This window comes from Scyliorhinus torazame, chromosome 2 (genome assembly GCF_047496885.1).
Source record: "Scyliorhinus torazame isolate Kashiwa2021f chromosome 2, sScyTor2.1, whole genome shotgun sequence".
Taxonomy (NCBI): Eukaryota; Metazoa; Chordata; class Chondrichthyes; order Carcharhiniformes; family Scyliorhinidae; genus Scyliorhinus; species Scyliorhinus torazame.
Window position 1 is genome coordinate 265,135,335 of NC_092708.1, and position 27,394 is coordinate 265,162,728.

A 27,394-nucleotide genomic window follows, 5' to 3' on the forward strand; every position below is an offset into this window, starting at 1 on the left:
TTCTGAGCTGATGAGTATATCCAACATTTTCTGGTTTTATTTCAGATATCTCAGGATTTTGCATTTGCTCAAAGCCTCCATGATAGTCCACTCTTTTCACATCAACGCAGGTGCCCAACTGCAGCCAAAATGGTGATCCAGCAAACATTGTGTCAAGACCTTACAATCAATATAAGCAGACACGGAAAGTGAACCACGAGCGAAGCAGAAAGAGGGGGCAAATTAGTTGCTGGAGGAGCCAACAACCAACTAAGGGCTGATGTCCTAAATGTGGGAAAAGCTTGCTCGGATGAGCTGTGGAAACCACTGACATCTCACTTCCGCCCAACAATCCGCCAGGAAGAGTCGTCCTCCACAGGAGGAATTTACGGTTAGAAGAAATATTAAAGTGTAGCACACTCACTTACAGTTTTCACAGTCTAACAGTAAAGTGGTTATTACTGGAGTGCTCGATCAGGTGTGCCATAAATGTACCGCGCGCACGGCGAAAAGGGGGGTGTCACGGGATTAAACGCGCGCGCGACCGTTGGTCGGCGCGAGCTCGCGCGCCAGAGCTGCTGTGAGGAGTTTTGTTCTGTCGGTTCCTGTGTCGGGCCGTCTCCCTGCCGGGATGCACGACGCCTACGAGCCGGTGCCGATCCTGGAGAAACTGCCGTTGCAAATAGATTGTATGGCGGCTTGGGGTAAGGGGTAATTAAAATATATATATATATATATATATGTGTATGTAACGCTCCGGGCAGAGACTAAGACTGACGGAGGAAAGTCGACTGGACCCCTGGTTAACGGGGCCGGAGCCTTTTCGGGTTGCCGGAATTGAAGGACGTCAGAAGAGATTCGGCGGGGCTACCATTTAAAAACCGTTAAACTAGATTTAAATCCCGGAGGGAGGGGCGCGCGGGGCCCGGGGGGGGGGGGGGGGGGGTGGGAGAGAGAGAGAGAGAGAGAACTTCCCGTCGCTTACTGATGACATCACAGCAACCAGACTAAACCTGGAGTGGAACTTCAAAACATTGGTTGGGATGTTAACTCGTCCTTCCTCTTGGGTATGGCCTGACTTCAGGAGTAAATAGATCATGTAATCTGGAATAAAAAGTGTTCTGGCCTGCTTCGCCCTTTTTGTTTTCATTTCATACCTTGCATATCTGAACGCTGGTTATTTCCTTTCATTTATAAATTACACTATTTAACTATTCGTGACACCTCGTCACGACAATGCCTGCCAATTGTGAGGAAAGACTGAAAGCATTAACTTTATACCACTAGCTGACCTGCAGTTATCTTGTACTCCAACAAAAGGACTTTTATTGACTTGGTGTCTTGGAAACATCCCAAAAAGTTTTGCTTGCACTGAATTGTATTGAGAAGTAACATGCATCTGGATAAATTAAGCAACATCCCACAAAAGTGAGACCAATAACCAATTGGTTGATATTTTTGGGCTTGGGCACCAGAAAATTCCCGACCACACTTTGGAAAGTGTAATAGGATTTTTCATGTTTAATGGAGCAGGCTGACGGACTCTGCTTTAATAGCTTTAAGTTTGTTCTTGGGATGTGAATGCTGTTGTTAAACCCAGCATTTGTTGCCCATCCTGAAAGAAGGTGGTGGACTGCTGCCTTTTTGAACTGTTGCAGTCCATGTCGTGTTGGTCCACCCACAGTGCTTTTAAGGAGGAAGCTCCAGGATCTTGACCCAAACAAGATCTGATATAGTTCCACCTCAAGAGAGTCTTAGAAGGAAAATGCAGGTGGTGGTGCTCCCATATATCTGCAGCCCTGTGCTTCTAGGTGGCAGAGGTTTCAGGTTTACAAGATACAGTTGAAAGGGTCTTGAAGAGTTGCTGCAATGCACCTTGTATGCACATGGTGTGCACTGCTGCTGCTGCGTTCCAATAGTGGAGGGAGTGAATGTTTAAGGTGGTGGATGGGGTGCCTCAAGTGAGCTGCTTTGTATTGGATGCTGTATAGATCACAGAATCACAGAATAATACAGAAGAGACTCTTCAGCCAATTGAGTCTGCCTGACACATGAAAGACACCTGCCTACCTAATCCCATTTGCCAGCACTTGGCCCAAAGCCTTTAATGTTATGACCTGCCAAGTGCTCATCCAGGTACTTTTGAAAGGATGTGAGGCAACCTGCCTCTTACCACCCTCCCAGGCGTTGCTTTTAAGACTGTCACCACCCTCTGGATAAAAATATTTATCCTCAAATTCCCCTCCTGAAACTCATACCCCTCGCCTTTAACTTGTGTCACCTTGTAACTGACCCTTCAACTAAGGGGCACAGCTGCTCCTATCCACCCTGTCCATGCCCCTCATAATATTGTTCCCCTCGGTCAGGTCGCCCCTCCGTCTGCTCTGACGAAAACAACCCGAGCCTATGCAACCTCTCTTGGGCGGCACGGTAGCATACTGGTTCGCACTGTGGCTTCACGCACCAGGGTCCCAGATTCGATTTGTGGCTTGGGTCACTGTCTGTGTGGAGTCTGCATGTTCTTCCCTTGTCTGTGTGGGTTTCCTCCAGGTGCTCCGGTTTCCTCCCACAAGTCCAGAAAGACGTGCCGTTAAGTGAATTAGACAAATTCTCCCTCTGTGTACCCGAAAAGGTACCGGAGTGTGGCGACTAGTGGCTTTTCACAGTAACTTCATTGCAGTGTTACTTGTGACAGTAAAGATTATTATTATTATAAAATCAATTTGCCTTATGTGGAATCCTGTCTATTAACCTGTCATTATTAGGCATTGTATGTGGGATCATGTAGGCCTGTACTTCAGAAGAACTTTTTGTTCATACAAAACTCTGTTAACAAAGAACAAAGAAATGTACAGCACAGGAACAGGCCCTTCGGCCCTCCAAGCCCGTGCCAACCATGCTGCCCGACTAAACTACAATCTTCTACACTTCCTGGGTCCGTATCCTTCTATTCCCATCCTATTCATATATTTGTCAAGATGCCCCTTAAATGTCCCTATCGTCCCTGCTTCCACTACCTCCTCCGGTAGCGAGTTCCAGGCACCCACTACCCTCTGCGTAAAAAAACTTGCCTCGTACATCTACTCTAAACCTTGCCCCTCTCACCTTAAACCTATGCCCCCTAGTAATTGACCCCTCTACCCTGGGGAAAAGCCTCTGACTATCCACTCTGTCTATGCCCCTCATAATTTTGTAGACCTCTATCAGGTCTCCCCTCAACCTCCTTCGTTCCAGTGAGAACAAACCAAGTTTATTCAATCGCTCCTCATAGCTAATGCCCTCCATACCAGGCAACATTCTGGTAAATCTCTTCTGCACCCTCTCTAAAGCCTCCACATCCTTCTGGTAGTGTGGCGACCAGAATTGAACACTATACTCCCAAGTGTGGCCTAACTAAGGTTCTATACAGCTGCAATATGACTTGCCAATTCTTATACTCAATGCCCCGGCCAATGAAGGCAAGCATGCCATATGCCTTCTTGACTACCTTCTCCACCTCTGTTGCCCCTTTCAATGACCTGTGGACCTGTACTCCTAGATCTCTTTGACTTTCAATACTCTTGAGGGTTCTACCATTCACTGTATATTCCTACCTGCATTAGACCTTCCAAAATGCATTACCTCACATTTGTCCGGATTAAACTCCATCTGCCATCTCTCCGCCCAAGCCTCCAGACAATCTAAATCCTGCTGTATCCTCCAACAGTCCTCATCGCTAGCCGCAATTCCACCAACCTTTGTGTCGTCTGCAAACTTACTAATCAGACCAGTTACATTTTCCTTGGTGCTACTGCACCAAATTCCATTCATTCATCACCCCCTCTGCTTGCCAAATAAGCATCATGTTGGCTGATGCTTATTATCATCCTTGTTTTCACATCCCTCCATGACCACTCCCTTCCCTAACTGTCATTTTCTCCAACAACCCAACTTTCCTGGATATTCACTGTCTCTAAATCTGGCCTTTTTGAACATGTCTGATTTTAATTCTTCCACCATTTGGCGGTTGTGCTATAGATATCAAGGCTCTAAGCTCTGCCATTCCCTGTTTTGCCTCTCTTGCACTCTTAAGTTTATTTTACAATGTTTCTACAAAGTCTCTTGGAATGTCTTTATCACTTTAAAGATGTTATATAAATAAAATTCTTGCAGCAGAGTGCTGTGGGATCAAACCACATGACTGTCTCCTAGATACAATAACTTGTAGGCTAGATGTAATAAGTGGTTTATATTTTTCATATGCCTTTTGTTCCCTAATATTGACTTCTATGTTTGAAACATGACTAACTTTGGAGATAAAGAGTACTTTGCCATTTCACAAAAAGCACTTTTGTATTTAAAATAAAATCCAACTGTTCCAATAATTGATGTTCATCTCCGATTCACTTGCAAGTGTACTTCCAAATTCCCAAATGTCTAACGTTTGGATGTGGTGAACTTTGTGACTCTGGAAATGGTAAACATTCCTCCTCATCCTTCTTAACCTACTTGCAGCTTTTGACATGCTTGCTCGCACCATCCTCCTCCAACATCTCTCCACCATCATTCAGCTGGATAGGATTGCTCACATCTGGCTTCATCCCTATCCATCTAATCTTAGCCTGAAATGGCTTTTCTCCCTGCTCGTTTAGCTGGACCTCATTGGGTCCTGGCCTGGCCTGCTAAAACTGTTCACGATTCCATTGTGTTAAACACTGCTCCTCTGTCTTATCCACCTTCATATCCAGCAAAGTGTGAGAAGCTCATTATATCTCTGTCACTACCATAAAGATCATCTGATCAACTGTCGATCCCTTCCTTCCACTAGACCACGGGGCCAAACGTCCTCTAAAGTTGCCCCTCCCCGAACTTGTATCCACCCCTCCTCTCTCTTTTTCTCCTATCTCCCTTTGTACCCCCTCCGAGCTCATGTTGTCCATGAGCTCCTGCTTCCTTGACTCTATTCCTACTATACCGTTGGTGACATCCCTCTCACCCCACCCAGGCACGATGTTAATCAGTATTGTTAATAGTTCTCCCCCTTCAGGGGTTGTCCCTCCCCTTTAAATCCACTATAATCACTGCAAAAAACAACCTTTGACATCCTTGATCACACCATCTCTCCACCATCATTCAGCTGAATAGAATTGCGCTCATCTGGTTCCATTCTCATCTATCTAATCATATCCAGAGTATCACCTGCAATGGATTCTCTCCCACACAACTACTTCAGTTGTTCCCCAAGGATCTATCCTTGGCTCCCATCTATTTCGCAACACAACTGCCCTTTAGCAATAGCATCCAAAAACAAAGTGTTAGTTTTCACATATGCATTGACGACACTTGACTCTACTTCATCACCCACCTTCGACTGCTCCACTTTTGCTAAATTATCAGACTGCTTATCTGATAGTGGTACTGGGTGAGCAGAGATTTCCCCCAGTTAAATAATGGGAAGACTGAAGATGTTGTTTTCAGACCCTGTCTCGAGCCTTAGCCCCCAACATTCAATGGCATTGCAATCACTGAATCTCCCACCATCTACATAATAAGAATCTTAGTGTTACAATTAGACTTACATTAACACTGCAGTGAAGTTACTGCGAAAATCCCCTAGTCGCCACACTACGGTGCATGTACAGGTACACTGAGGAAGAATTCAGCATGTCCAATTGACCTAACAGCGTGTCTTTCAGGACTATACTCTTGGGGGATCCTGGGGGCTCCAATTGATTAGAAACTTAATTAAAGCAGCCACATAAATACTGTGGCTACAAGAGGAGGTCAGAGGCTAAATATTCTGTGAGTACTCCTGACTTCCCAAAGCCATTCCACCATCTAGAACAGTGTTTTTCAAACTTTTTTTCCCGGGACCCACTTTTACCAACCGGCCGAACTTCGTGACCCACGCAGGCTGACCTTCACGACAAATGTCACGTTTGCTTATCTTTAATGCAAAAGGGGAGCCTGTTTGGTCCTCACGACCTCACTTGAATCAGGTGCAAAGGAGGAGAGGAAAATGCACCTATCAGGTGCAGACTTCAGCCAATTCCTTTGTGCCATCTTCATCTTTATCCAACTTTGCACATGAGGACCGACAAGACCATACCTCAAGAAATCATCTTTATACAGCTTTGTTCCCGAGTTAAGTTTCTTCTTTGTTGGCTGTTAACCAAGGGCCCTGGAGCTCTGCACAGAGCTAACACTAGCACAGCTCTGTCCTGCCTTGGGCCTCTCCTGAGCAGCTCTGTCGAATAGATTCTGTTGTGAAATCCTGTGCAATAGGTAAACTGCCTATTGAGTGTCTGGCCATCTCTTACATTTAAGATTACCATTCATCTTCACAGTTCACTTGCATTGCTTGCCAGCAGCTGGAAAATGGAAGCAACACTGCTCCGTGATTAGGTGCTAAAAGCACAGACCTGGAGGGCGCTTAACATCAAGTGTGCGTGCAGGGTGCCCACCTGCTCTCTGCTGCCGCTTCTTTCTGGAAACCTTCACACAGCCAAATTTATTTTCATTTAAAAGGCGGTAGCGGCCTCCATTCTCCTTTATTTTGTTTGCACTAAGTATTTTATTGTAGACCGGTAGGCACCAGAGATCACAACATAACCAATAGTAAAGAGCATCATTTCAGCTGATATCACAAACTAACTTCAAAAATCCATCATTTTTCCAGAATGAAATTTCATTATAATTCAAGTCCAGATGCAAAAATTTCTTCAAGATCGCAATTTCGAGTCATTTCACATAAGTTTCATTCTCGACAACACTGAAGCCTGCATTTTCCAAACATTATGCTCACCTGTGCCAATACCAGAATAAACAATATGATTATCAGGGTTCGGGTAATTTTACACCCAAGTTCGGTTTATATCACACGGAGTCCTTCTCAGTGGAGATGGGGAATTATTTTCAGAAATGCAACCTCAGATACTAAAATACAATGTTAAAAGTCATGAACACACTGCCTGAGAATAACCACGTTGACTGTAATTTCTGAGCCTGGCACTTAGTGCGGCTCAGGGCTTTTACTAAATACGGTTCCCCCATCCGGCCACCCAAAATATCAAACCCAGCTCTAACTCCTGTAATCAAATCACAAACAAGGAGCTGGGGGGCTCAGTCACCAGGGCCTGTCTCAGCAGATCTACTATTGGGCCCACACAAGCCTAGTTTCCCCGGATAAATCACCAAGAGGAGCTGTGCCGGGGAGATGGTGGGGGAGCAGCACACCGATACTCGGGTGCAGGTGCACCGGGAATCAGCTCAAAATACTCAAAAGGGGGTGATCTAGCTTCTGCCCATGGGGATGGAGCGGCCTCATCACCCCCTCAAGCACCGAGTCTCACTTACCCCAAGCACCGGGCACAAAAGCTCCCCGACATCAGCTGACACTCGGGCATCTCCACATAAACTGGGGGTGAGCCCCGAGCCGCGGACATTTATGTTTCTCCATGCCGCTGACCACCAACCATTACTGACTCTCCGTCGGATTTTCTAACTTGGCCATCATTCTCAAAAGTGAAAGACAGGCTCTCGTCTCGCAATGGGGACCACGGCAGGAACAGCGCACCTGATCGTTCCACGAGCCTGCTGTTACCTGCCCGTGACCCTGACTTTGAAAAACCCTGATCTAGAAGACACCATTCTGAAGTGTGATTATGTGCTCCAGTCTCATGTGGAACTTGAACCCATTAAATTCTGACCGTGACAAGAATTAGAAAACTGAGCAAAGAATGACACCAGTGAAAGGTCCAACTTTCAAAGTGAACTGAGTGGCCACATTTTTTATTATTCATTATCAGGATATGGAAGTTTCTGGTAAGATCTGCATTTATTGTCCATCTCTAGTTGCCTTGTAAGTTTCAGCTAGATTTGTAGTCAATTGGTGACTTTGTGAAATTTTCTCACAATGTTCATTTGTACCAGTAAGTAAAGTCACCATATTCCAGCCATGACTTAAAAGTATGACACGGTGGCACAGTGGTTAGCATTGCTGCCTCACGCGCTGAGGTCCCAGGTTCAATCCCGGCTCTGGGTCACTGTCCGTGTGCAGTTTGCACATTCTCCCCGTGTTTGCGTGGGTTTCGCCCCCCAAACCCAAAGATGTGCAGGCTAGGTGGATTGGCCCCTTAATTGGAAAAAATGAATTGGGTACTCTAAATTTATTTTTAAAATCACACAGGAGGCCTATCTCACAACATTGGAAGAGGTGCTCATACATGGAAGAAGTGCTCATACCTTTTTCTGTAGGTACTCGTATCTTCTAGTTGTTTTTGTAATTTGCGGCCAATTTACCTGCCCGTCTGCAAGTGCATGATTACTTGAGGGCTAATTTTTGCACTACCTGCAGGGAAACTTTTGGGTTGTTGCACAACTGCAGCTTGGAGGGAATATTGTTTATTCACTAAATATGCATAATTATAACACTGAGCCTGAGCAACAGCACACCTGGAGTTCTCTGTGGACTGTTACGATGTTGTTTTCCAAATATTTTCTAACTTTGAAACTTAACAGATAACTTAACCCTATTATCTCCATTTTGTTTCCTCACAGATGATTGGCTTCTTGTTGGCACCAAGCCAGGACACCTACTCCTCTACAGGATCAAGAAGGAATTAGGCAAGTCGACCATTTCAGTCCCATATTTGTGTCATTTGAATAATATTTTCGATTAGCTCTTTGTGTAGGATTTTCTGCTGATTGTTGGTAAATTAAGAACTGTGAATTGCCAGGTGTGGGGAAAACCTGTTGCCTCATCTCAAACTCTTACACCCAGATCATTCAGTTGCACAATGTTTTTGTGTACACTTGATTTGAAATATACAAATACAAAGAAGGCATCAATTAAAATGAACTGTCATTGGAGAATGTAAGAGTGCTGCAAATAATTTGTGATTATTTCTTGTTTCCAAAGTATTGTTATGATCATTGACAATCCTAAGGATTTGGTAAGGGATAAATAATGTTTTGTTTAAAGTAGGCAAAGTTTGAGATTTAAGAGACTTGCTCAGTGAATATAGAGCCACAAGAATCCACTGGTTTTGAACAAACAAAAATAAACTTTACTATACAATGTCAGAAAGATAAAACAATTTACAACATCTATCTTTGTACCTCATGAACCCTGACTGTTCAGAGTGTAAGTGAATCAACAGGCAAACTGTGCTCGAAGACACCACACTGCTGCGCAATAAAGAATAGACCAAGGCAAAGTCTATGGAAGAATTCTCAACAACTGATCTAGACGTTCGTAAACACTGAATCAATGTAGAAGCCAAGTATTTCAAATACAACTAGTATAGGTAAAAGATAGCTGTTTAAGCATAAATGTTGAGCCCCAGTTTTAAATACCCATTTATACAGCATAATTCACTTTTACTGAAGTCCGTTGTTCTGGCAAATGCATATTTTCAAGATAATGACACTGTCTTGTGCTAATTGTCAAGGTCAAGGGATTGAATACACAGCACCATTGTTCACAATGCAGATAACAGCTAGGTCAGAAAAGCTGATGTTGCACATTGAAGATGGACGGCTTGCCATCAAATCAAATGTGTTTGAGTCTAACCCAAACCAATTAGGATTATATTGGGGTGTAATTAGACGATTTAAGACAGATATATGAAAGTGTATAACTGAAAAGTTTCTCCCGGCCATTTTAGGTTAGGTTGGGGTTTTGTTGTCTTTGTGAGTATAGTCTTTGTAAGTTTTGTTTTAGTGTTTAGTTTTTCGTGTGTTGTCTGTGTTTTTATTGTCTTTTGGGGGTTGTCAGTTTAACAGTCTGTGCCAGTGATGTTAGTCCACTTTTGACTTTGAGTTTGAGTTTAGCTGAAGATTAGCTTTCTCTCTCTCTTCATGTTTCATTGCCAGACTTTGACCTTTTAAAAGTTACTTTCGAGCTGTCTGCCTAAGCAAAGAAAGATAATGTCTGTAATTCTCTGAAAGCTTCGAATTGTCTACGAATTGCCTTTTAAATGACTTTCAAATTGTAATCAAGCGACTACAAATAAAACAATTATTTTTGGCACCTGAGGAGTTTATACTGCAAATTTCTGCTGAGTTCCAGTATTCGCAAAGTGCTACTGATAACCGAATAGCAGAGATGATATAAATTCCTTCAACTTTACACAGTCGAATAATACAAGGAATCGAACAACTTAACACAGTCTACAAATAGTACAAATCTTACAACTTGTCGTATTGCGCCAGGACTTGATTCATCAACTAAGCTTCCCCCAAACTTGGAGTAGTTCGACAGGTTAAGATCCCATAAATTAAAGTTTCCTATAATCAACCAGTCTCATTGAATTTTCATCTCTTCACACCAGGATTTCCAGTCTTCACCTTTTAAAGATCTAACCTAGAAATTCTCTCAAAGTCACTCCAACTCTGTTGGCATGAACAATAGTCCACCTTGCAGTGTTTCAATCTTGTCTTGCGTCTGCTCCTGGCAGCTTTCTTCCTGTTACTCTGCTTCTCTCCTTTTTAAACTGAAGTTTTCCTGTCCCCTCTTTGCGGCTCTTCTTTTGGGACCTCTCCCTGTCTCCTGCCTGGGGCAAAAGTCTTCCATGGCGCTCCGTTCCCAGTCGCCTGACCCGGTTTTTGCACCCTTTTCCTTTGGTGAGCTGGGCCTATCCTGGATCTGAAGAGCTTTGCAGAACTGCATATGCACTAAAGCTCCGAGGAGTTGAAGTTACTCACCTTCCACTCTCTAATGAGGGAAGTATAATTTTCATAACAGTATTAATACCAACTAAGCAGGATATTGGAGTGTTACAATGGAAGAGTGGATTGAATCTGACGGCCACTGAGTAAAGCTGATCAAGTCATGCACAATCCCAGAAAAAACATGTTGCCCAGAGTAGTTTTGTGATCGGCTCCTGTTCTGTTCCAATGTTGGAATCTACCAATTGAAATGAATGGAGATTCTCCAGGGCACAAGAGGGCTCCTGATCCATGACATCACTGGAGTAACCTGGAGGAGTAGAGATCCAAAATGGGATGCCATCAGTGTAATTTTTATTTTAAATAGTAAGAATTTTTATAATTTTATCTATATTTTCCACATTTATTCACAAGTTTGCGAAGATAAATCTATAATTACCCTGCATTTTAAATAACATAATAAAAGTATTCCATATCCTAACTGTTCTGCTTAACCAAAACTCTAGTGACAGTGCTAATTCCCAATTTAAAAGAAAAACACCATGTCGAGCAGATTTTCTCATTTGGGCATAATTTGTGCACTTATGAAGTGAACTTGCACTGTACACGATTTGCATTGGGAATTCTGCATTCTTTTGCCCGTTTTTTGAAACTGGGACAAAAAAATGGAAACTTGCTCATCAACCAGAATCTAATCATGGAGATGTAATTGCAGATAGGCCTCAAAAACCTTAGGAAGTTGAGAAATAATGGTTAGTATTAAAGTATTTACATGTTTTAAATCTGACTTGTGTAAGTCATTGTTTTTCTTTCTTTAACAGGTAACAACAGGTTTGAAGTCTCACTAGAAAAGTCCAACAAAAACTTTTCAAAGAAAATTCAACAGGTATGTGGAATATCCCTCGTTCAAGCATTTTTCAAGATCATGTGGTGATGGTGTCTGTGAAAGTTGTAAGATGTTGCATTGATTGAATGTTCTCTAATGCATCAGTTTGGCTTGCTCTTCAGTGTGGGGCCCCAGGAGCCAATATATCAAGAGGCTCCAGTACTTTCTTTTGCCGCCAATGAGATCTCTGGGGAAGAGAAGCATGGGTAATTTTGTTAACGGATTGTGGGCCCCAGACCTACAACCTCATTCAGAATTTAACGTCCTCGGAGCCCCATGTTTTGTTATGTTTCCTTTGTAACATAAGCGGCTTCCTTGTGTTGCATTTGTCAAGGAAGGTTGAGACATGTAAATAACTTCAACTCATTTATTTACACTATGTACACTTTTATATAACTTGAGTTCGACACTACTGCTAATCCTATTGTAGCTACCTAAACTGACTAACCAGCTGCTGTCTTCCACGTGGTGGGTGTGATAATGAATCAACCCTGTGCCTGTCCTCACTGACTGTCTCCACTGGCCAAAGGGTGATCATGTGTGTGGTGTCCTTTATGTATGGGTTGGTGTAATGCCCCCCTGTGGTCGTGTCACCTCCTTGTGTATCGTGAATGTCCATTGGTCGCCTCCTATCTAACTTATCTATTGGTTGAGTGTGTGTGTGTGATGTTTCTGGTGCTCCCTCTAGAGTCTGTCTAGCTTACATGTATTTACAGTGATGCACATCACCACACCCCAGACACTAAATCGTTTGAGCATCTGGTGACACTTGTAAAAGAGCACTTCAAGCTAAGACCTTCCATTATTCTGCAGCAATATAAATTTAATTTGGCCATCAGGGACCCGGGGGAGACTATTTCAGCTTTTGTTGCCATACCTCGCCAAATGGTTGGACACTGCGAATTTGGCTCGTCGTTAATTGACACACTACGTGACTGTCTAGTATGTGGCATCTTTTTAAAAATAAATTTAGAGTACCCAATTATTTTTTTTCAATTAAGGGGAAATTTAACATGGTCAATCCAGCTACTCCGCACATTTTTGGGTTGTGGGGGTGATACCCACGCAGACACGGAGAATGTGCAAACTCCACATGGACAGTGAACCAGGGCTGGGACGAACCCGGGTCCTCAGCGCCGTGAGTCAGCAGTGCTAATCAATGCACCACCGTGGTGCCTGGCATCAACAATATCAATGTACCTTGAAAATTGTTAGCTGAAACAAAAATATCCCTGGATAAAGCGATACAGACAATGTGCTGAGAAGGGTGTAGCTGAGCTGTAGAAAGGTGGGGTAAATCAACTTTGGAGTGGAATAGCAGCAAGGTGAGCATCTCGAGTGGCAGGCACAGATAGTCCAGGAGCCCAGTCTTGGACAGAAGCAAGGAAGAAAAACTGATCTGTCAGCCCAATAATTTTGGTGATTGTTACAGATGCAGGGGAGATCCCTCCCATGAGATATGCAATTGTAAAGAGTTTGTCTGCTTTGGGTGCAACAGGAAGGGCCAAATTCAAGTACGTTGCCATGCCAGACAGGGTGCACCCAGTTTTTTTTTTTTTCAAAAGACACCCCATGACACCTGTGCATATAGTAGAGAAGAATGCCAAAGTGGAATCTGAGATTTACAAGTTAAACATGGTTAAAGTAAGCAACCAAAGAGAAAATGCTGGAAAATCTCAGCAGGTCTGGCAGCATCTGCAGGGAGAGGAAAGAGCTAACGTTTCGAGTCCAGGTGACCCTTTGTCAAAGCAAATCAGCAAGACGGCTTCTGATAGAAATGGTCGTTATGGTCAATGGCAACCATTAAACATGGGAGTTAGTTAACACTGGGGTCGGCCATGGTGGTGGTTAAACAAACCTACAAGTACCTTTTTTGAGGAGAAATCCACCCCAAACTTAAGCAGCTCTACTGCTAAGTTGGCAACGTACACAGGAGAAACCTTAAAGATTTTGGGTACAAAGACGCAGGTGTATCAACAACAGTCTGCCTAGTTATTGCTAATTGTGTGGAAAGATTGGGTGAGATTGGCTAGGTCAGATAAAGTTAAACTGGCTTGAAATTTTCAAGATATCAGATCGGTTTTTTTCCCCCCCAAGAGGTCTTGTGCAAATGCAAAGATATGTTTCAAAATGAACTTGGCCGAATACGAGGAGTAAAGGCCAACATTTACGTGAACACTGAATATAAAATTCTTCAGGGCCAGGCACATCCAGAAAGTTGAGGCAGAGTTTTCTTTTAAATTTAGAGTGCCCAATTATTTCCAATAAGGGCAACTTTTTAAAAAAATATATATTTTATTGAAATTTTTCATTCACAATTTTTTCCTCTTACACATCAAACATAAAGAAAATTTAACAGTACAAGTAACAAGATAACTACAATCTAATAAAGAGTATCTAACTAACATGGTAAACTAACCAATTAACATAAAATGAAACTTTCTCCCCCCCCCCCCCCCCGGGGTTGCTGCTGGTCATCTATCTTCCCTCTAACGTTCCCTAGGTAGTCGAGGAATGGTTGCCACCGTCTGGTGAACCCTTGAGCCGATCCTCTCAGTGCAAAACTTAATCTGCTCCAGTTTTATGAACCCCGCCATATCGTTTATCCAGGCCTCCAGTCCGGGGGGTTTTGCTTCCTTCCACATGAGTAAAATCCTACGCCGGGCTAGTAGGGATGCAAAGGCCACGACATCGGCCTCTTTCTCCTCCTGCACTCCCGGCTCATCTGCAACTCCAAATAAAGCTAACCCCCAGCCTGGTTTGACCCGGACCTTCACCACCTTCGAAATCACTCCCGCCACTGCCCTCCAGTGCCGGGCACAACCAAAACATATGTGTGTGGTTTGCCGGGCTTCCGCCGCACCTCCCACACTTGTCCTCCACTCCGGAGAACCTGCTCAACCTTGCTCCCGTTATGTGTGCTCTATGTAGCACCTTAAATTGAATCAGGCTAAGCCTGGCACACGAGGAAGAGGAATTTACCCTGCTTAGGGCATCAGCCCACAGACCCTCCTCTATCTCCTCCCCGAGCTCCTCTTCCCACTTTCCTTTCAGTTCGCCCACCAGCTCCTCCCCCTCTTCTCTCATCTCTCGGTATATCTCTGACACCTTGCCCTCCCCGACCCACACCCCCGAGAGCATTCTATCCTGGATCCCCTGTGTCGGGAGCAATGGAAATTCCCTCACCTGTTGTCTTGTGAACGCCCTCACCTGCATATACCTAAAGAAATTTCCCCGGGGCGGCTTCTACTTTTCCTCCAACGCTCCCAAGCTCGCAAACGTCCCGTCTATAAATAAATCTCCCACCCTCCTAATTCCCAACTGGTGCCAGCTCTGGAATCCTCCATCCATCCTCCCTGGGGTAAACCTATGGTTGTTCCTAATTGGGGACCCCACCAGGGCTCCCAGCACACCTCTGTCGCCTCCATTGCCCCCAGATATTTAATGTTGCCGCCACCACTGGGTTTGTGGTAAATCTTTTTGGTGAGAACGGTAGTGGCGCCGTCACCAGCGCCTCTAGACTCGTCCCTTTACAGGACTTTCTCTCCAGTCTTTTCCACGCCGCTCCCTCTCCCTCTATCATCCATTTACGGATCATCGCCACATTGGTGGCCCAGTAGTAGTCACCCAAATTCGGCAGCGCCAGTCCCCCTCTGTCTCTGCTATGTTGTAAGAACCCCGTCCTTACCCTCGGAACTTTCCCTGCCCACACGAAGCTCGTGATGCTCCTGTCTATTTTTTTAAAGAAGGCCTTAGTGATCAGTATAGGGAGACATTGGAATACAAATAGGAACCTCGGGAGGACCATCATCTTAATTGCTTGCACTCTGCCCACCAGTGACAGTGGCTGCATGTCCCACCTCTTGAAGTCCTCTTCCATTTGTTCCACCAGTCGTGTCAGATTAAGTCTGTGCAAGGTTCCCCAGCTCCTGGCTATCTGAATCCCCAGGTATCGGAAGTTTCTTTCCACTCTCCTTAAAGGCAGGCCATCTATCCCTCTACTCTGGTCCCCAGTGTGTATCACGAAAAGTTCACTCTTCCCCATGTTGAGCCTATATCCCGAGAAATCTCCGAACTCCCTCAATATCTGCATGACCTCTGTCATCCCCCCCACTTGGTCCGTCACATACAACAGTAGGTCATCCGCGTAGAGTGACACTCGGTGTTCTTCTCCCCCTCTAATCACCCCTCTCCATTTTCTGGAGTCTCTCAGCGCCATGGCCAGTGGTTCAATTGCCAACGCGAACAGTAATGGAGATAGCGGGCATCCCTGTCTTGTTCCCCTGTATAGTCGGAAATACTCCGATCTTTGCCGACCCGTGACCACACTTGCTGTTGGGGCCCCATAGAGGAGTTTGACCCAGCTAACAAACCCGTCCCTGAACCCGAACCTCCTCAGCACCTCCCATAGATACTCCCACTCCACCCTATCAAATGCCTTCTCTGCATCCATTGCCGCCACTATCTCTGCCTCCCCCTCTGCTGGGGGCATCATTATCACCCCTAATAGCCGTCGCACGTTGACATTTAGTTGTCTCCCCTTTACGAATCCTGTCTGGTCTTCGTGCACCACCCCCGGGACACAGTCCTCTATCCTCGATGCCAGCACCTTTGCTAGCAATTTGGCGTCCACATTTAGTACTGAAATAGGCCTATAGGACCCGCACTGCAGCGGATCTTTATCCCGCTTCAAAATTAGCGATATCGTCGCCTCCGACATTGTCGGGGGTAGAGTCCCCCCTTCCCTGGCCTCGTTAAAAGTCCTCACCAACAGCGGGGCCTGCAAGTCCACATATTTTCTATAAAATTCCACCGGGAACCCATCTGGTCCCGGGGCCTTCCCTGCCTGCATGTTCCCCAGCCCCTTGGTGATCTCGTCCACCCCAATTGGTGCCCCCAGGCCTTCCACCTCCTGCTCCTCCACCCTCGGGAACCTTAATTGGTCCAAAAACTGCCGCATCTCCTCTTTTCCCTCCGGGGGTTGGGACCTATAAAGTCTTTCGTAAAAGGTCTTAAACACCTCGTTTATCTTCCCTGCTCTCCGCACCGTAGCTCCCTTTTCGTCTCTAATTCCCCCTATCTCCCTCGCCGCTGTCCTCTTTCGCAGCTGATGGGCCAACAGGTGACTAGCCTTTTCCCCATATTCATATCTCATCCCCTGTGCCTTCCTCCACAGCACCTCCGCCCTCCTGGTGGTCAGAAGGTCGAACTCCGTCTGGAGTCGTCGTCTCTCCCTGTACAGTTCCTCCTCCGGGGTCTCCGCATATTCGTTGTCCACCCTTAAGATCTCCCCCAGTAATCTTTCCCTTTCCTTGGCCTCTGTTTTCCCTTTGTGGGCCCTGATGGAGATCAGCTCTCCTCTGACCACCGCCTTTAGTACTTCCCATACCACTCCCACTCGGACCTCCCCGTCGTCATTGGCCTCCAGGTATCTCTCGATACATCCCCGCTCCGTTCCACAGACTCCCTCATCCGCCAACAATCCCACATCTAATCGCCTATCCTAGTTCCAGGTCCACCCAATGTGGGGCATGATCTGAGATAGCTATGGCTGAATACTCAGTTTCTTCCACCCTCGAGATCAACGACCTTCCCAAAACAAAAAAATCTATCCGGGAGTACACCTTATGGACATGGGAGAAGAAGGAGAACTCCCTGGCCTTCGGTCTAACAAATCGCCATGGATCCACTCCCCCCATTTGGTCCATAAACCCCTTAAGCACCTTGGCTGCTGCCGGCCTTCTTCCGGTCTTAGATCTGGATCTATCTAACCCTGGGTCCAGCACGGTGTTGAGGTCTCCCCCCATTATCAAGTTTCCTACCTCCAGGTCCGGTATACGTCCCAGCATCCGCTTCATGAATCCCGCATCATCCCAATTCGGGGCATATACGTTAACCAACACGACCTCCATTCCCTCCAGCCTGCCACTCACCATCACATATCTGCCTCCACTATCTGCTACAATGCTCCTTGCTTCGAATGATACCCGTTTCCCCACCAGTATGGCCACCTCTCTATTCTTTGCATCCAGCCCTGAATGGAACACCTGTCCCACCCATCCTTTCCTTAACCTAACTTGGTCCACCACCTTCAGGTGCGTCTCCTGGAGCATAGCCACGTCTGCCCTCAGTCCTTTCAAGTGCGCGAACACTCGGGGCCCTTTTAATCGGTCCATTTAGGCCTCTCACGTTCCACGTGATCAGCCGCACTGGGGGGCTACCTGCCCCCTTCCCGTGTCAACTAGCCATCACCCTCTCGAGGCCAGTCCCACTTCCCGATTCCACGCTCCCACTCGTTCCCCAGGTGTCGCATTCCAGCACCCTTTCTTTCGACCGTTCCTCTTTGATTTCTGCAGCAGCAACCCAGTTATTTCTTCTCTCCACCCCCCCCCTCCCCGCTAGATCCCCATCTAGCATGATTGCTCCCCCCCATATTACTTCCGCAAGTCAGCTGACTTCAACTGACCCCGGCTTCTCCCGCTCACTCCTTGACCCCCCCCCCCCCCCCCCCCCCCGGTGTGGGGAACTCCCATCTACCTTGCGCCTATCTTCCCGCCATCACCTTTCTGGCGCGGGAACAAGGACAGTAGGCTCCATATTCTCTGTAGCTGTCCCGCCCCTTGTGGCGCAGCTCCCTCTCCCGCCCCACTCCCAATCCTCATCCTCCGCCTCTGTCTCTTCTTTCCCCCCACCGGCACCCACATTTGTTAGTGTCCCCCCCCCCCTTCCCAATTTACATCTCTATATACATCGACAGTGACATTTCCCTCTAATATCAGTCCCTCAGTTCCGATCCAGTTTCTCGTCTTTAATAAAGGTCCATGCTTCTTCCGCCGTTTCGAAGTAGTGATGTCTCTCCTGGTACGTGACCCAGAGTTGCGCCGGCTGCAGCATCCCAAACTTCACCTTGTGTAACACCTCCTTGGCTCAATTAAAACTCGCCCTCCTTCTCGCCACCTCCGCACTCCAATCCTGGTACACCCATCCCACCGCATTCTCCCATCTACTACTCCGTACCTTTTTGGCCCATCTCAGAACCACTTCTCTATCATTGAAGCGATGAAATCGCACGATTGTCGCCCTAGGTGGTTCTCCCGCCTTTGGTCTCCTCGCAGGGACCCGATGAGCCCCCTGTACTTCTAAGGGGCCCGAAGGGGCCTCAGCTCCCATCAGCGAGCTTAGCATCGTGCTCACGTAAGCCCCGCAGTCCGCTCCTTCCACTCCCTCAGGGAGACCCAGGATCCAAAGGTTCTTCCTTCTTGCTCTGTTTTCTAGGGCCTCAATCCTTTCAATGAATAAGGGGCAACTTAACGTGGCCAATCCACCTACCCTGCACATCTTTGGATTGTGGGGGCGAAACCTACGCTAAAACTGGGAGAATGTGCAAACTCCACACGGACAGTGACCCAGAGCCAGGATTGAATCTGGGACCTGGGTGCCGTGAGGCAGCAGTACTACGCGCCACCATGCTGCCCTGGAAAGTTGAGGCAGAGTTGACACACTTGGAAGAATTGGGGATCATAAAACCGGTGCAGTTCTGAGTGGGCGATTCCTATCTTAAAACATTTTGGCTAGCCCCAGTCCCAGCCCTTGCCTTGTGTTCACCATACTCTCCGACCTTCCCTTCTCTGAGGCTGAGTGTGCTGTTCTCTGCAAAGGACTCAGCCTTGTACCCTTACGTCCGCACCTCCATGAATTCCGGGCTCGACAAGATGTTGAACTCTTCCTTCGTCTCCGAGCCCACTTCTGTGGCAACAATCCTCCCCCCATTCCACAGATCTTTTCATGTGCCTCCAACATTCTACCTCCAATTGGACACCTCCGGCGGGACAGTTAGCTGACCTCTATCTTTTCATTGAGAACTGTCAACCGGACATTGGCTTCTTACTTTTTCTGCCCCACTCACCCATTCCAACCTCTCTCCTTCCGAACCTTCTGCTCTTCCCTCCGTCAGGTCCAACCCCGACTTTGTCATCGAACCTGCCGACAAAGGGAATGCTGTTGTCGTCTGGCATACTGACATCTACCTCGCAGAGGCTGAGTGCCAACTCTCCGATACTTCTCCTACCTCCCCTGGACCATGACCAGACCACTGAACATCAAGCCATTATCTCCAACACCGTTAGCGACCTTATTTTCTTCAGATGCCTTCCCCCTACGGCTTCCAAACTCCTAGTCTCCCAACTCCAGACAGCCTGCTTTTACCGACTTCCCAAAATCCACAAAAATGGACTGTCTCGGCAGGCCCATTGTGTCAGCATGCTCCTGCCCCACCAAACGTATTTCTTCTTATCTTGACTCCATCCTCACTCCTCTGGTCCATTCCCTCCCCACCTACATCTGGGATTCCTCTGATGCCCTGCATCATATTGACAGCTTCCAGTTCGCGGGCCCTAACCGCCTCCTATTCACCATGGGTGTGCAATCTCTACATTTCCATCCCACACCAGGATGGTCTGAGAGTTCTTCGCTGCTTTCTCGAAAAGAGGCCTGGACAATTCCCATCCACCATCACTCTCCTACGCCTGGCTGAAATAGTTTCATCTCTCAACAACTTCTCCTTTAACTCATCCCTTTTTTCTCCAAATCAAAGGTGAAGCAATGGGTACCCGCATGGCTCCTAGTTAAGCTTTTATGAGGTCTTTTTATGAGGTATGTGGAACATTCCTTGTTCCAGGCCTCCCCGGGTCCCCTCCCACAACTCCTTTACCGGTACATTCATAGCCTTCCAGAAGTATTGTTTTTTGATATTGCCACTGCTTTCTAGGGGGAGGAATTTTGTGCAGACTAATGGCATTCACTGCATTCGAACAGGCCCTTATCACCCAACCTCTAATGCGGGACAAACATCTAAATCTGCAAGAAAAAACAAGCAAATAGGCTGTTACACCTCAAGCTGGCTAATTTCCTCCTCCTCTTAGAATGCCACCCCTTACATTACTACTGGAGTCACAGCATTAGGATCGTTGCCTTCGTACTCTGTTCGAACTGGTGTGTTATGCTGCTTTGGATAACACAGGCTGCTACTTGATGCAGTCTTAACTAAAGGATGCTCCACACTCTGAAATGAGTTCAACGTGTTTATTGAACTATTAACACAGTTCTCAAATGAGTTTGACTCTCTGCTAATCTAACTGTAGTAACTCAGTCCAACTGTACCAGCTTGCTCTAAGCCACGTGCTGGGGTGTGATGCTGCTGATCAACCCTGTCTAACTCTCTAGATGTCTGTCTGTGGAAAGAGGCAGCGTGTGAGTGCCTCATCCCTTTTATGGTGTTTATGTCACCCCCTTGTGGTGATGCCAGCTCTGAGTGTCCTGACTGCCCATTGGTTGTGTCCTATTCGGAGTGTTCATTAGTTGCATGTTTGCATATCATGACATCTCCCCTTTTTTTTTTTTGTAGATGTATATACATGTGAATGTGTCTGTCTAATGTGACTGACTGAGGAATACAGAACAGAACAAACAAAACAAATGCTCATAAGTCCAGTCTCTGAGGTTTGCGTCTGATCCTCGTCGACCATCGGAGAGGTGGTGAAAGGGATGTTTGTGTCTTGACAGGCGAGTGGGAGGCACGACCGGTGGCCTCGTGGTTCGAGGTGTCTGGAGGTGGCAATTCGACATGTGGAAATGGTGGGGAAAGTGGTTGCGGGCAAAGCAACTTTTCGCAGTGCCCTTCGAATCCTTCGCACAAAGGAGCCATCAGCCATATGTATGACATAGGATCTGGGCGCGGCCTGTCGAACAACGACAGCCGGAGTAGACCACCCACCATCCGATATCTTGATACTGACTGTGTCTGCTGGGGATAGCACATCCAGATCGGTGGCATGTGCGTCGAAGCCCTGTTCCTGACTGTCGCGAAGCTGCTGCATCTTCTGCAGCACCGGGAGGTGATCAAGGTTGGGCAGGTGTATCGCTGGAAGCGTCGTCCGCAGGTCCCTGTTCATCAGCAGTTGAGCTGGCGACATGCAAGTGGACAAGGGAGTCGCTCAGTACGCAAGTAGTGCAAGGTGTTTGTCGGACGAGGAGTCCGAGGCCTTGCGGATGAGCTGCTTAACGATGTGCGCCCCTTTTTCGACTTTGCCATTGGACTGCGGATAGTGTGGACTGGAGGTGACATGACTGAAATTGTAGCTCTTGGCAAACGTGGACCATTCTCGACTGTGGAAGCACGGGCCATTGTCGCTCATGACGGTGTTCGGGATGCCATGCTGTGAGAATGCCTCTTTACACGCTTTGATGACGGTCCGTGAGGTGAGGTCTGGCAGCTTCAGCACCTCGGGATAGTTCGAAAAGTAATCGATGATTAAGATATAGTCGCGACCATTTGTGTGGAATAGGTCAATGCCAACCTTGGACCACGGAGAGGTCTCTAGGTCATGTGGTTGGAGCGTCTCCTTGCTCTATGCTGGTTGGAACCTCTGACAAGTTTTGCAGTTCAGGACCATGTCCGTGATGTCCTGTTTGATGCCGGGCCCTGCGTCTGCATTTTTCTACTCCCAGGTGTCCCTCATGAATCTGGCGCAGCACCATGCTCTGGAGACTTAGCAGGATGACTATCCTGTCCAGCTTGAGCAGGATGCCGTCGATCAGCGTCAGGTCATCCTTGACGTTGTAGAATTGAGGGCATAGCCCTTTCTGCCAGTCATTGCTGAGGTTGTGGATGACTCGCTGCAACAGGGGGTCTTTGGCCGTCTCTTCGCAGATGAGAACGATCTTCTCATCTGTTGCCGGGAGAGTGCTTGCACACAGTTGTGCCTGCAATTCAATGTGCTGGATGATCTCCAGTGCTTCACTGGGTGAGTTGACGGAGCAGGACAATGCATCGGCGATGATGAGCTCCTTGCCAGGTGTGTACACCAAATTGAAATCATAACTCAGGAGTTTGAGCCGAATTCTCTGCAAATGAGGCGTCATGTCATTCAGGTCCTTTTGGATGATGTGGACCAGAGGCCTATGATCCGTCTCAACAGTAAATGTTGGTAAGCCGGAGACCTAATCATGAAATTTGAGGATGCCGATGAGAAGACCTAAACACTCCTTCTCAATCTGCGCATATCTGGTCTCAGTGGGTGTCATTGCCCGTGACACGTATGCTACTGGCACCCAGGATAACGTGTCGTCTCTTTTGAAGCAACACCGCCCCAATGCCATCCTGACTCGTATCTGTGGATATCTTGGTCTGGGTCAAAGAATGCAAGGACGGGTGCAGTGGTGACCTTGGCTTTCAGCTCCAGCCACTCTGTTCGGTGCTCCGCCTTTCACTCAAAGGCGGTTGATTTTTTTCACCAGGTTGCGTAGGGCCATGATGTGTGTGGCCAAATTCGGGATGAACTTGCCAAGGAAATTGACCATTCGCAGGAAGCGCAGTACTGCCGCCTCGGTCTCGGGGACTTTCATTGCCTCGATGGCTTTAATTTTGTCTGTGTCCGGGTGCACAAGTGTTGCGAAATCTGATCGCCCAGGAACTTCAGCGTGGATGTCCCAAAACAACATTGCCCTGTTTAGCTTGAGGCCATGTTCATGTATGTGTCGGAATTCTTTCGAGTCGCGACACATGTTCCTCTGGAGTTGTGGACCAGATTATGATATCATCAACGTTGACACAAACCCCTTCTATTCCTTCCTTCCATCTGTTCCAAGATGTGATGGAAAATCTCTGATGCTGAGATAATGCCAAATTGCATTCGGTTGTAGCAGAATCTGCCAAAAGGCGTGTTGAAGGTGCAGAGCCTTCTGCTAGATGCTTCGAGTTGGATTTGCCAAAATCCTTGGGATGCGTCCAATTTTGTGAAGAAGCGCGTGTGTGCCATCTCACTCGTGATTTCTTCCCTCTTCGGGATGGGGTAATGTTCCCGCATAATATTTTTGTTTAGATCCTTGGTGTCAATGCAGATGCGTAGACCACACCATCGAGCTGACCCAGTCGGTTGGTTCAGTGACCTTGGAAATTACGCCTTTTTGTTGTAGACTCGTGAGCTCTGCCTTCAGGCGCTCTCTCAGTGGAGCAGGGATCCGTCGTGGTGCGTGGACCACTGGCTTGGCATCAGGCCGCAGTAGAATCTTATACTCGTACGGCAGCATGCCCACCCCGCTAAATACATCTGGGTACTGGGTTAGGATGTCGTCGATGCTGGCCTGAAGATCCGAATGGGACGGCGTTGTGGTGTAGACCCTTTGAATGAGGTTCAGTTGCTTGCAGACATGTGCACCTAGCAGGGACGCCCTGTCTGGTTTAACAATCTCTAAGCGTAAGCTGGCTTGTGTGTGTCGGCTGGACACCTGCAGATGGCAGGACCCCAGTGCCTTGATTGTGTTTCCATTGTAGTCCAGGAGTTTGCAGGCAGCTGGAAGGATTGTGGTGGGCTTCTTGATTCTCTTGAAGTCCACCTGCAAAATCAGGTTGGCGGAGGCACCTGGACTGGGGCGGTGGTTGACCTTCATCACTGCATGCCATTCGTCCTCGGAATCCACGGCCAGGATTGATTGGATTCGCGATGTGTCCGGTGTGGTGTATTCTCACTTTGTAATAATGCTCACCCGAAGAGGGATGTCCAGGTATTCATCATCTAGATCAGAGTCATGCATTTGGTGTTGCACACTTCTGATGCGCCGCTGTCGGAATTGGGAGCGCTGGCTCCTGGCTGGTGGTGCAGATTTGCACAAGGCTGCACAGTGGTTTGGTTTCCCACAGTTTAAATAGCATTTGCTTCTTGCAGGGCAGTTTTATAAAAAATGGGCTGTACCACAGTTCGCACACGTCATGATGTCGGTGTCATGACGCTCAGTGAGTCGTTGCGCATGCGCGGTGCGGTTCTCGAACATCTGCACCTGCGCAGTGCGGTTTTCGGCCGTTTCGTGTTCCCGATTGCATCGCGCATGCATCGGGCCCCGGGAAGAGTGCGCGAAATGGCCGCTTTTGTCAATGTGGATGCGCTGCATCCGGGAGATGGCCTGAACACACCACCTCGTGGGAGGCTTGTTTTTCACTTCTGCCGTTTTGTACTGTGAATAGCGATTTCTAGAGTGCTCATGCACAGTACACGTTTCAATCGAAACTGGCAGGGTCATGTGCTTGATTTTCAACAATTGCTCTCGCAGTGGATCAGAGTGGACACTAAAAACGATTTGGTCTCTGATCATGGAGTCAGTGATATCACCGACGTTGCAGGATTGCGCTAGCCGTCTAAGATTAGTTAGATAGGAGTTGAAGGATTTGTCTTTACCTTGCATCCTTTGCTTGAAGATGTAGCGCTCGAAGATTTTGTTGGTGTACACCTCGCAGTGGCTGTCAAATTTGTCCAGGGTGGTTTGATACTTTGTTTTGTCCTGCCCTTCGGAAAAGTGAAAGGAATTGAAGATCTCTATCGCAGTGGTGAGTAGCAGAGCTATCTTCCGAGCATTGGTCGCGCCATTCAGGTCGGATGCTTCCACTTATAGTTGAAATTTCTGCTTGAATGATCGCCAGTTGGCACTAAGATTGCCGGTGGTCCTGAGCTAATGAGGTGCCTGAATCTTGTCCATTGTGCCTGTATTCAGTAGCTGGTTGTCAGATCTTGCTGAGTTGAACTAAGTAGATTGAACAGTCACTCCTGGTATCATGTTGTGTTATGCTGCTTCGGATAACACCGGTTGATACTTGATGCAGTCTTAACTAAAGGATGCCCCAGACTCTGAAATGAGTTTGACGTGTTTATTGAACTATTAACACCGTTCTCAAATGAGTTCAACTCTCTGCTAATCTAACTGTAGTAACTCAGTCTAACTGTACCAGCTTGCTCTAAGCCATGTGCTGGGGTGTGATGCTGCTGATAAACCCTGTCTAACTCTCTAGATATCAGTCTGTGGAAAGAGGCAGGGTGTGAGTGCCTCATCCCTTTTATAGTGTTTATGTCACCCCCTTGTGGTGATGCCAGCTCTGAGTGTCCTGACTGCCCATTGGTTGTGTCCTATTCGGAGTGTTCATTGGTTGCATGTTTGCATATCATGACAACTGGTGTTCCCCAATTTGGTGCGAAGGGTGGAGGTGAGGCAAGCCTCCCAAAAGAAGCATCACGACTCGACAAAAGGCAACAGATCGTTTTATTTTTTTAATTGTTATTGTCACAAGTAGGCTTACATTAACACTGCAATGAGTTACTGTGAAAAGCCCCTAGTCGTCACATTCCGGCGTCTGTTTGGGTACACGGGGAGAATTCAAAATGTCCAATTCACCTAACAGCACGTCTTTCGGGACTTGTGGGAGGAAGCCAGAGACTGGAGCCCCCAGAGGAAACCCACGCAGACACTGGGAGAACCCGTGCTGACTCCGCACAGACAGTGACACAAGCCGGGAATCGAACCTTGGACCCTGGCTCTGTGAAGCAACAGTGCTACCCACTGTGCTACCATGCCGCCCCAATGGTTTTAAAACCACTGTTGTAGTTTTAAAACCACTGTCGTAGTTTTTATGAGGGACTTTGCATCTGGTCCAGCATGGGTAGCTGGGAAAATTGTGGCAAAATCTGGCCTATTTCATACCTGCTGGACTTAAAAGGGAGATAAGTGCGAAAGCACAAACTTTATAAGGAGCCCCAACTACAGAAGGTGACTCGTAGGCACTACCAATGCCCCTTCGGCAGAGCCTGAAACTTGAGAACTGGGCGTTCAGAAGAGGCCTCTCCTAATACTCCTGAGGGAACTGGAGAGGGGGGTCCCTAATGCACCTGCTGAGACCTTGAAGCAACCTCTTGCAGTTGACGGAGACACTACCTCACTAGTGGAGGAACAAGTCCTGGAACTGAGGCGTACTACCAGGCTTAAGAAGTCCCCTGAAAGACTAACCTTATGAAGGACTACTGCACTACTCCCTTTTGTAGTTCTACATCATTGTACATAGTTCACTGTTAATAACCTGCAATATATATTGTTGAGAGACTTGAGTGAGGGATGTGACAGCATGACCCCTTTAAGGGGCGATCTTGCACAGGCCACATGACATGCTCTGGGCTTATCGCATGGGAACATGTGAACCTCAACCAATGGGGAACAAAGTGCGGGACCCTGACAGCAGGTGCCCAGGCAGTGTGGGCCCATGAGTCAAGACCTTTATGATATACCTCTGCCTGTATATAGTTATGATGTGGAGATGCCGGCGTTGGACTGGGGTGAGCACAGTACGAAGTCTTACAACACCAGGTTAAAGTCCAACAGGTTTGTTTCGATGTCACTAGCTTTCGGAGCGCTGCTCCTTCCTCAGGTGAATGAAGAGGTCTGTTCCAGAAACACATATATAGACAAATTCAAAGATGCCAAACAATGCTTGGAATGCGAGCATTAGCAGGTGATTAAATCTTTACAGATCCAGAGATGGGGTAACCCCAGGTTAAAGAGGTGTGAATTGTCTCAAGCCACGACAGTTGGTAGGATTTTGCAGGCCAGATGGTGGGGGATGAATGTAATGTGACATGAATCCCAGGTCCCGGTTGAGGCCGCACTCATGTGTGCGGAACTTGGCTATAAGTTTCTGCTCGGCGATTCTGCGTTGTCGCGGGTCCTGAAGGCCGCCTTGGAGAACGCTTACCCGGAGATCAGAGGCTGAATGCCCTTGACTGCTGAAGTGTTCCCCGACTGGAAGGGAACATTCCTGCCTGGTGATTGTTGCGCGATGTCCGTTCATTCGTTGTCGCAGCGTCTGCATGGTCTCGCCAATGTACCACGCTTCGGGACATCCTTTCCTGCAGCGTATGAGGTAGACAACGTTGGCCGAGTCGCACGAGTATGTACCGCGTACCTGGTGGGTGGTGTTCTCACGTGTAATAGTGGTATCCATGTCGATGATCTGGCACGTCTTGCAGAGATTGCCATGACAGGGTTGTGTGGTGTCGTGGTCACTGT

At 47.3% G+C, this 27,394-nt stretch overlaps 1 protein-coding gene across 2 annotated transcripts in view; it reads left to right on the top strand.

Moving 5' to 3' along the window:
- The first annotated feature begins 540 nt into the window (after nt 1-540).
- vps39 (VPS39 subunit of HOPS complex) overlaps nt 541-27,394 on the top strand; it is a 233,704-nt gene continuing 206,850 nt past the window's right edge. Inside the window, exons 1-3 of one of the 2 annotated variants that reach the window (XM_072486723.1) lie at nt 541-683; nt 8,518-8,583; nt 11,451-11,515. In XM_072486723.1, the coding sequence (XP_072342824.1) occupies nt 611-683; nt 8,518-8,583; nt 11,451-11,515 (204 nt within the window). In that variant the 5' untranslated portion in view covers nt 541-610. Of the gene's footprint in view, nt 691-8,517; nt 8,584-11,450; nt 11,516-27,394 lie in introns of both variants that reach the window. The other variant, XM_072486733.1, reaches the window with a different exon arrangement.